The sequence below is a fragment of the Pteronotus mesoamericanus genome, unplaced genomic scaffold, assembly GCF_021234165.1.
Source record: "Pteronotus mesoamericanus isolate MK-2021 breed Mesoamerican mustached bat unplaced genomic scaffold, CSHL_Meso_final contig_228, whole genome shotgun sequence".
NCBI lineage: Eukaryota > Metazoa > Chordata > Mammalia > Chiroptera > Mormoopidae > Pteronotus > Pteronotus mesoamericanus.
In genome coordinates, this window is record NW_026555095.1 from 753,195 (window position 1) to 764,322 (window position 11,128).

Genomic DNA, 11,128 nt, shown 5'->3' on the forward strand with positions numbered 1-11,128 from the left:
ATTCCCAGTCAGGGCACATGCCTGGGTTGTGGGCCAGGTCCCTGGTGGGGGGCATGTGAGAGGCAACCACACATTGATGTTCCTCTCCCTCTCTTTCTCCCTCCCTTTTCCTCTCTCTAAAAATAAATAAAAAATTTTTTGAAATCCTTATTTTTTTAATTATAAAAATATATGCTCATTGAAAGAAAAATAGGAAATTACAGAGAAATAGGAGATAAAAATCATCTATTTCAGTATGTAACTACAGAGGTAACATCTTGATTAGCATTCTGGTAAAATTTGAGCATGAATCACACTGATAATCAGAGTCAATTAATATTTAGTATGTTCTTGGGAATGTACCAGGTGTGTTTGTGTATATATATCTTATTAAATTCTTATAGTAACTGGTTTAAGTTTTTTTTTGTTTTTTTTTTACTGTTTTCTACCTGGAATAACATGCTAAAGGGATTGTCTTCAGTCACTTAGGAGATAAGCAGGCTGGGCAGGAAATCTGTCTTCAAAGACAGTTGTGTTATAGACCATTCACCTCTTGGATGTTTGCTCATAGGACTGTGGAGACCTCACACTTAAGCTTCCTTCATGCCAGCTCCATGTATAGTCAGTTTTGAGGAGAGCGCTCAGACTGGAAGAAGTGAGAAGTGATTATTTTCAACTGGATCCCACATAGTCTCAATAAGCAGGGTTAACAATGAAGCCTAACTATTAAGTAACCATTAAGAATGGCTCCTTTAATAACAAATTTCTTATCTTTGGCTTTATAATTAAAATTTTATTATAAAAGACAGAACTATGTCATACTAGTTCAGCAATAGTAGTCTACAATTATTCCCAGCTCACTGCTTTGGAAGGTTTTTAAATCTCTCCAAATTGCACTTCCTCCCTCCATAAAATGCTGGGGGATGGATGTGTGTGTTTTCTACTGCGTTACTGTGGTCACAAGTTCCTTCAGGCAGGTGGGCCTCCCTGGCAGGGGACTATCCCTTCACTGTTCCCAGTCTAGATTTTCTAAGATTGAGATTTGAATAAACTATTGCCAATACTAGCATTTAAGCTTCTTGTAATTAAGTCCATAAGAGGTTGTCTGCTTGGCTCTGGGCACTTGCAGACTTACCTGGGGGAAGACACAAGGAAGACTCCAGGAAGCCGTTTGAACAAACAGGCCCAAGAAAAGGGACAGGAGGATGTGGGAGAAAGGCAGAATGCTGCCAAAAGAGAAAAACAAACTACAACAAAAACTGTATTTCAAAGGTTTGTATTGGGTGCACCCAGGCCCCAAGAAGGAGATTGAAATGTTTATGTGAAGGATGTGGCAGAAGCCCAGGCTTTGGAGCTGACTGCATGGGCTCAGACCCTAGCTTCACCACTTACTACTTATGTAGTCTTGGGCAAGTTTTTTAATCTGTCTAAACCTTTATTTTCTCTATAAAATGAGGAGACTAATAATTCTTACCTCCTAAGGTTGAGATGAAAATTAAGTAAGTAATACAAGTGATTTAACCCCAGTGCATGGCACAGAGTAAATGCACAAATAATTGCTCTTAGCTATTGTTACTGTTATTTCTTAGGATACCTTCAAGACTAAATACAAGCCATACTGTTTAATTCCTTCCTGGGTCACATCTCTTTTGGCTTGACAGGAACTTAACTTCTATTTATTACATTGTGTCTAAAGAGAAATGCTTTCTAGGTTTTCCTCAAACAACCTAGAGCTAAATTTTTGAAATATCACCCTTCAGTAAGTGATGAGGCCATCTTAAGAGTTGCTAAGATTTTGTTTTTGTTTTTCATAGTAAATTACCACGTCCCCACATATCATTTAAAAAAAAGAAGATTTGTTTTTATTATAAAAGACAGAACTATGTCATACAAAATTCTGAAAAGAGAAAAAATACACCCCTGGTTAATCCCATATTTCTGACACAATTATTGCTAGCCTTTCGCTCTATATTTTTTGAGAGTTTTCTTATTTCTGTAATTTTAGTGGTAATCATGCACACATATAGAGTTTATATTCTCTCTTGTTTCTGTTACTTAAGATTTAATCAAGTGTTTCCATGTTGTCACTTGGCATAGAAAATATTTTCATCTCCATTCTATTCATTTAATTGAAGATATGTTTGGCTATAGAGATTATCAGTGCTCTGGCTTTAGCATCTCTGCATTCTTCTGATAACATGTTTAGAATTAGAAGTGGTTTTGGCAATACAGAGAGGATGTGCGACTTCATCACCTCAGTGCACTCACCATGGTCTGGGAGGGCTCTTGCCTGTGTGGCCTCAGAAACTGGACTTTTGTCAATAATTGAGAGCATAGCTGTCTCTCAGAGATGAAGTCATACTGAAGTGTGAAATCAGCACGGCAGTTTATAAAGTGACAGTGAGAAATATGGTAAAGTCGTGATCCTGGCAACCTCGAGTGTGTCTGCCTATTGGCTGTCACTAATCTAGGGTTACTTCAGGTGAAGTCATAGAACAATAGCAGCAGTGATAGTCACCATGGGTGCGTACTGTGTGTCAGGAGGTGGGCTAACACTTGATGTATGAATACATTAGGTCATCCAGTCCCACAATAACACCTCTGGGTAGGTACTATATTTATCCCCATTTTATAGAAAAGACCAGATTTCATGGCCAGTATGTGGTAGAGCTGTAGGTTTCTGCCTGAATCAGAACCCCTGACCGTAAACAGTTTTACCTCTTATTCTTACAGGTGATTGGCCTCCTGTGTCTGCCTTCTCCTATGTTTCTTGCCCCTTCCTCCCCCACCTGTTGGGATATGCCTAGCCGCGCCAGTGCCTCATTATGAAAAGCCTTAATTTTTCATCCCCTGCCGAGGAACACATTTTTCTAGCTCTCACAGAGAACAGCTTTTGTTTTGTTCTCCGTAACAAGATTTCCCCTGTTGTTAACCTTCTGTTAAAGCTGTGCCAGTGTTTTAGGCTGTGCCTAGCTCAGAACTGAGGAGACATTTATAGTCTCTGTTTTCCACCCCTGTGCAACATCTGGACATGGCTTTTCTTTCAAGTGGCAGACAGCCTGGGTGATGACCCAGAGAGAACTCCTGTGATGTGTATGTGATTGGAACCTTCTACCTCTCAAATCCTTGAGCTTCTGATCTCTAAACTCTGCTTGGAGAACGCCCATTACTGTTAGTCAGCATCCATTGGGGATGGGTTTTCCATTTGTGCGGATGTGAATTATTTCAGGATAGGATTTTCTTTTGAAACCTGTCTTTCTGATTGCCTTCTAGAGATTGCTGGAGCAGAACTACTGAGCAGAAGCAGGCATTGCATCTTTAGTTGTCATCAAGTGTACAATCAGATTGGAAAAGTTGAACTTGGAGCTTCCTGCCTGCAGTGAGGCAGAGTGATACATCTTGCTCACGTAATAAAAGACATGGGCCTCCACATGACTTTCTACCTTTCCTACAAATTCCGATTACTGTTGCTTTTCACTTTATGCCTGACAGTGGTTGGGTGGGCTACCAGTAACTACTTTGTGGGTGCTATTCAAGAGATCCCTAAAGCAAAGGATTTCATTGCTAATTTCAAGAAGGCCATGGTTTTGGGGAAGAAAGAAACTCTGATTAACGAAGTATCTGCAAATAAAGCAGATCTGGACAACTGCCCCTCTGTCTCTCCATACCTCAGTAAGTATTTTTTTTCTTTTTCTTTTTTTTGTTTACCAATGTTACATAAACTATTAGATACATGTATAGAAAAGTACAAAAATCAGAAGTGTACAGCTTGGTTAAGTTTCACAAAATGAACATACGTGTGCAGCCAGTATGTAAATTAAGAAATGGAATAGTCCTAGAAGTTCCCATACTTCTTTCATTTACTACCTTTACTTCAAGTTTCTAACACCATCCACAGATTTTTTTTTTCCTGTTTTTCAACTTTGCATAATTGGAAACATACACTGTCTACTCCTTTGTGTCTGATTTCCATTGTTCAATCTTATGTTTGTGAGCTGTATCCATACTGCTGATGTAGAGTGTTTTACTACATGAACATAGCCAGTTTTATTATGTAGCCACTTAAGTCTCAGAAGCATACACCAACAGGTATTATATAGCTCACAAATCTGGGGATGAGCTCAGGGTCAGTTGGCCTAGGCTGGTGGGCCTACTCCCTGTGTCTTCCTTCTCCTGGAACCAACAGGATAACCCAGACTTGTTCCTATCCTGGCATCTGTGGACCAGAAGTAGAGAAATGCAAGCACATTTAAGCCTCCACTTGTGTCCCATCTGTTAGCATCCCCTTGGCCAAAAGTATGCAGTTGAGGAACATGACTGTGTCTGTCCTTCAATGTTGTCTTTAGTGTTTATTTCTTAAATATGTTGTATGCTATGATTCCCCTTTGATACATTGCCTTTCAAGTTCAGTGAACAGTAAATTGGTTCTAGTGAACATGTTAATTAGAGAGAAAAACTCCACTGCAATATTATATATCAAACCTCTGATTCTTCAGAACATTAAAGTGCTAGTAGTTTGCCAGACACTCCTCTGAGCCTGGATGTTGCTCCCTTTTTCAAGAACGCCTTTCCTCAGTTCATGTCTGCCTGGCAGATTCTTGTTTATTCATCAAAAAATCTAGCTTAGATAACTTCTCTACCCAAAAGGTTCATGGGACTGCCCCAGAAATCTCATGCTCACTGTGTGTCTGCCTCTCTTTCTGTTGTGCTGACCTCAGTGTATTGTTCCTGTGTTTGCTTTTTCTTCCCCAGGGCATAGTGTGCAGGCAGGGTGAGCCTTTCCAGTCGGCAGAGTCCAGTGTCTTTTGTCCCACAGAGGGGGCTCTCTGCATGCACTAAATTAACTCTTTGTGGGGCCGTCTGGGGCTCTTTGGAGGCTTTTTGCTCTTAACAGAAACCTGCAGACCTGCTTTCCTAACTGAATCCCGGTCTTGTATTGTGTTCATATTGGCTTGCCACTCCTCTTTGCCTGGTCTTGGAAAAGACAGCATGCTACTTCTGATTGTGTGAGGGAATTATTCTGCTCCCAAATTACACAAGTTGAGATTAGAAAATGAGCTATTGAAATGCAGATCTGACAGTGTTATCCTTCTCGTTCAAAATCCTCACAACTTATTGAAGTAATAACTGCATTTGCAAAAATAGATGGGCAGTGGCACAAATCGATCAAGGACCTGGATTAAGAGAGTGACATAATTAGTGATGGATGAAGATGGACCAGAAGGAACAGAATTTGAGAGGATGTCATGAGGGTGGTAGGGAGACTGGTAGAATATGTGGGAACAGGAAGGTTAGGGCCCTGATGACAATGAGAAAGTAAGCAAAGGGACTGGTTTATATCAGGCTGTTGCATGGGGCTCTTTCAGGGGCCAAGAACAGAGATACAGAAGGTTAGCTTGGATGATGGGGCTTATGACAGACTGCACAGGAAACCATCTCCACAGCCACACGACTGTCCTCTCCCTGCAGTTCTGTGGCCTGGCAGCAGCTCTAGTAGATTGCCTTTCACAGTATTCCTTTTTTTGGTGCTCATTTTTAGGGCTTTAGGGCATTAGTGCCTTGTCATCTCTACGTCTCACATGCAGAGCCTTCAGGAAAGGCTCTTTCGTATAGGCCAGTTACTCTCTCTAGGTGGCTGTAAACAGTTATTTTCCCTTGATGCTTTTGGACAGAGTCTTTTAACTACTTCATGGACAGTAGAACCTGGTCTCAGCAGCCTCAGCCATGATAGGTGATGGTCACCTGAAACAAGGTACCATGACATACATAGGTAGGGCCTGCGATTGCTTTGCTCAGAAGAGGATAGCACCACTTGCAAACAACTTGAGATTTCACAGCCCAACCAGTGTCTATGGAATTTTAATAAAGTGTGGCTCAGTTTCCTAACTGAGCTCTGCCTCCTTTCTTACTAGTCAGCATTCCCCGTGAATTCAGATCCAAGAGAAAGGTCAGTAGCTTTAGCCTGATCTTTAAAGCCTTGTGCGAGTCTTGTTGCCATGGATGGTTCTTGGGTTTCACCAGGCTGCATCCAGACTCGCAGGGCAAATGTGTGTTACCGTGGCACAGCGGGACACTTCTGGCCATGTTGCACATACCTGTTGCTGCTGTGTTAGGGAGTGAGGCTAGTTTCTACTGCCTTGTGCTGTTTTACCTTCAGAGAGCTAGGATAGCTCCTAAGAGCTCAGGGAAGAACTGAGAAAGGTGTTTTGTCCATGAGCTTGATTCCATGGGATGCTCTTGATTTTTTTAAAAAAGATATTATTTATTTACTTTCAGAGAGAGGGGAAGGGAGACAGAAGGAGAGGGAGAGGAACATCAGTGTATTAGAGATAGCGGTTGCCTCTCACAAGGTGCCCCCAACCAGAGTCCTGGCCTGCAACTCAGGCATATATTATCCTGATTGGGAATTGAAACAGCAACCTTTCAGTTCACAGGCCAGTGCTCAGTCCACTGAGCCACACCAGCCAGGGTGGAGTGCTCTTGATTTTTTAAGAGGCTTCGCCCTCCTGTAGAATTTTAAGAAGGAAAAAATGGATAGAGCACATTTAAAGTTAGTCTAGTCTTGACCTCTGCTTTTTACCAGGGTCATTGGGAGAGAATACATTTCTTTTTCTTTCTTTTCTTTCTTTCTTTCCTTCCTTCCTTCCTTTTTTTTTTTTTTTGGTTGTCAAATGATCTGTAATTGAAATATTTTCCTTTGTAGTTCTTAACTAGCTGGACATTCCCCTGCACCACTGTTGACATCATCTATGATGTTATGAGGTAGAGGACCTCAGCATTGCAGCCCACAGACCAGGCAGTCCCCAAGATCCCTTTAATGGTTCCAGAGAGGTCTCTATCAAAAGATCAGTTCTGCATCTGTTGGGCAATGTTGACAATCACATCAAAAGTGATATTTCCACTGTGCTTAATATTTTCTTGCCTCTTTCTGTCTTGTGGTGATTCTTTGAGGGCTTTGATGATCAGGGCAGAGGCTTAAGGCACTACCTCAGTCTGGGCCTGTCTGTTCTGAATGGTTGGTTGCGTTCTCATCCTCAGATCCTTCCAATCACTAGTTGCTTTGGTGATGTCATCGCCAACCTCTTTTGGAGACAGGCTCAGGGGGCTGATCTTGGGGCCCACGGCAGATGTGGCACCAACTTCCCCACTGGTGCACCTCAGTTGTTTGACCTTGATCTCATTGGGGCTGAACTTCCGTGGCATGGTTGGAGGCAGCTGGTGGTGAATGAACCCAGATTTGGGATGACCAAAGAAAGTTGCACCTTTGCCTCCTCCGAGCTGAAAGCTGAAAGTGGGACGGAATGCATTTCTAATTTACGAATGAATCACAGAGCCAGAATTGGCTACCCAGCCATAAGGGAATGCTCTTAGATGCTATTTTCTTGCTTTTGTAGCCAATAACCTGAGTCACATGGTTCTGTGGTTGTAGTTTATGACCAAACAAGGCTTTAAAGTAGTAATAATAAAAGCTAACACATATGTAGAGTTCTGTTGGGTGCCAGGCAATGTTCTAAGTGCTTTATATGTACTAGCTCATGTAAGCCTCTCACCACTTAATGAGATAGCTACTGCTATTTCCTGTACCCTGTTTTAATTGTAGGAGGTCAGGACAAGCTCATTTTCAAACCAGATCTTACCCTGGAAGATGTGCAGGCAGAAAATCCCAAAGTGCACAGAGGCCGTTATCACCCAGAGGAATGTAAAGCTTCACAGCGGGTTGCCATCCTCATCCCACACCGGAACAGAGAGAGACACCTGACGTACCTGCTAAAACACCTTCATCCCTTCCTGCAGAGGCAGCAGCTGGAATATGGCATCTACGTCATCCACCAGGCAAGTGTGGGGACAGACCAGAGCTCTGCCTCAGATTCTCCTTTCCCTGATGGATTTGACCATTCCTCTGTTTCGGTTTAAAGAAATGTCAAACTACTGTCAAAGGAGTGGCCTCTTATCTTGTTCATCCTTGGAAAGAGTAAAGGAAATTCTAGTCTCAAGAGTGTGGAGTAATGGGACTTAGTGCTGGGAAATTTTCCTGCCTCTTAAAAACCTCTGGAGGAAGCCTGTTTTGTTGTCAGCCCTTCCCTCTTAGCCAGTGACTGCCCTGTAATTTCCCTGAGATGTACCTTACGTTTCGTTATGCATTTGCTATACACTACAAGTGAGATGTTGAAATTGTATTGCATTTTTGAGCATGGTTACTCACTGGGGACCTAGACAGAGGATTAAACAGACTACTGTCTGTTACTAGCCATGGAGTTCTGTGACCATTTCCACCATTCTGCCTTTAACTTTGCCACTATTTACTATGTAAAACATGTATAATTTTTACTTTTTGGTGGGGGGGGGGCGGCCAAGATTTATTTATTTATTTATTCCTCCCCCCCCTTCCCCTTCCTTCCTTCCTTCCTTCCTTCTTCTGTCTTTCTTTCCCTCCCTCCGTCTTTCCCTCCCTCCCTTCCTGTCTTTTTTCACCTTGATTTACTTATTAGGCTTCCAGAAACATGATTTAGTCGGAACATAGTAAGTGTGTTAGTTACTTTTGAAGAGTTTAGCTCTAAGTAGAATGGGTGATTACAGATGCCTTTATTTGGTATTAATGTTTATTGAAAGAAAAAAATAAGGCATCAACTTAAATATCCATGTCTAGCCTTTCAAACTTCCCTGGGCCTTCCAATTAATTTCTCCTCAAATTCTTACAAATGCTAAAATTGCAAGAAAAGCATTAATTTCATCCTTACTATTGGTTATAAGCTGTAATACTTGTTTTATGAAAACTTTTCACAAATCAGAGGATACAGCTCTGCAATGTATACTTTATAATAAACTGGGGTTCTTAAAAATTAATGTGCCTATATAATACATCTATACCTATTATTATAGTATTTGAAACAAAATTTTACATTTATTATTGTGTTTTATAATTCTTTTTGTTCTGAACGTTGTTAATAATTTTGAGTTCTTTCTCAGGACAGCCACTCCCAATGTATAATATTTATATGAATAGAAAGATACATGTGCTTTGTGGTGTTCTTTTCAGGAAAGTACTGTGGTAACTTTTGAGGGAACTGCCTATATTTTTGTTATGATTAACTGTTTATCGAACTGGAATTTACTCTGAAGGAATTTGATCCAAACAGCCATGAAAAAATTAATACTGTAAAATCTTTTTCATACTATACTCTGGTCTTCTTAGTGCTTGAAATGTGTTCCTTTTTTTACCCAGTGATGGGTCCCCTAAGTAAGGGCACTGTAAGGATTAGCTTCTGCCATTAAGTATTAAAACAGGATTCTCTTACAGTGATTCCAAGAGACTTTTAAGTAGCTTAGAAATATTAATAATGACCTTCTCTGTTTATAGGTCAAGAATTACTTTTCTTGTTGATTAAAAAAAGTCATTCTTTTTTCAATTTAATTTAAAAAATCATGTTTACTCTATTACAGTTGTCTCAATTTTTCCTCCTTTGTCCTCCTCCACCCATCTCATGCCCACCCCCAATAGTCAATTCTCACACTGTTGTCCATGTCCATGGGGCATTCATACATGTTCTTTGTCCAGGCCCTTCCCTTTCTTTCCACCATTGTCCTCCTTCTCCATCCCCTCTGGTCACTTTCAGTCTGCTCCATGTTTCCATGCCTGTGGTTTATTTTGATCATTAGTTTATTTTGTTGAATAGATTCCACTTATAGGTGAGATCATATGGTATTTGTCTTTCACTGACAGGCTTACTTCACTTAGCATAATATTCTCCAGTTTCATCCATGTTGTTGTAAAAGTAGGAGTTCCTTCCTTCTTTTTTCCTTCCTTCCTTGCTTCCTAAATGCAGATTGATTTTTATTTATTTTTTTAAATATCCAAATTCATTATAATATATTAAAAATTTAAATCCATTATAAAGTCTCAGCAATTAAAACAACATGACACCAGCACAGAAATAATCAAGTAGATCAATGAAGTAAAATGAACATTCTAGGAACAAATGTATCTATCTAACAATGTAATATATAATTAACTTGATATTTCAAATCAATGGTGAAAATGACGCTTATTCAACAAATAAGGTGCATGGGCGACTATTACTTGAAATAAAACAAATATATATCCCTATTTCACACATTATACAAAAAATATTTAGGTGAATTAAAAATCAATATGTAAAAATCTAAGGAGTTTTAGGAGAATATACAAAATAATATTTTTCTTACCCTGAAGGAAAATATTGAAATGCAGAAGCTATAAAGTAAAATATTGATAATATGACTATATTAAACATTTAAGACTATATAGTAATACACATATAAAAAAAGTTAAAGTACAAGTAATAGAATAGGAGAGTATTTGCAACACATCTAAAAAAGGGTTAATAGGTTTTTTTTAAAGGGAAAAAATTCTGCAAACATTTAATCAAAAAATGGGTAAAGAATACCAAAAAGTCATTTAAAACATATTTTAAACAGAAATAGGCAAGAAATATACAAAAACAGGTTTAGTTTCAACAAATAATTAAGTAACATTAAAATAACACATCATTCACAGTCAGATTAATACATATTAAAAAATATTGGTAATATCAAGCATTGGCGACTGTGAAAGGAACTGGATATTCATAGACCCTTTTTCTTCATCTTCTTAAAGCAGTCCCTTTAGCATGTCTTGCAGTGCTGGTTTGGTGGAGGTGTATTCCTTTCGCCTTCTTTTGTCTGGGAAACTCCTTATTTTGCTTTCCATTTTAATTGAGAGCCTTGTTGGGTAGAGCAGTCTCGGTTGCAGGCCCTTGCTTTTCATGACTTAGAATATTTCTGCCATTCTCTTCTGGCTTGTAGTATTTCTGTGGAGAAGTCAGCTGCTAGCTGTTCCGGGGCTCCCTTATATGTTACTGACCTCTTTCTCCCTTGCTGCCTTTAGGATTCTCTGTTTGATTTTGATATTTGCCATTTTAATGATGATGTGTCTTGGAATGGGCCTCATTGGGTTCCTCTTGAATGGGACCCTCTGTGCTTCCTGGACTTGTGAGACTTTTTCTCTCCTCCAATTAGGGAATCTTTCCATCATTACTTTTTTCAAACAGGTTCTCTATCCCTTCCTCCTCCTCTTGTTCTGGTATTCCTATTATATGGATAGTATTACATTTCAAGTTGTCCTGCATTTCCC

The 11,128-nt window shown here is 39.8% G+C and overlaps 1 protein-coding gene across 2 annotated transcripts in view; it reads left to right on the plus strand.

Annotated features, from left to right (window-relative positions):
- Nucleotides 1-11,128, plus strand: part of B4GALT4 (beta-1,4-galactosyltransferase 4) — a 46,107-nt gene that overhangs the window by 11,057 nt on the left and 23,922 nt on the right. For both annotated transcript variants that reach the window (XM_054572294.1, XM_054572295.1), the window contains 2 exons: nucleotides 3,253-3,651; nucleotides 7,580-7,812. In XM_054572294.1, the coding sequence (XP_054428269.1) occupies nucleotides 3,399-3,651; nucleotides 7,580-7,812 (486 nt within the window). In that variant the 5' untranslated portion in view covers nucleotides 3,253-3,398. The remainder of the gene's footprint in view (nucleotides 1-3,252; nucleotides 3,652-7,579; nucleotides 7,813-11,128) is intronic.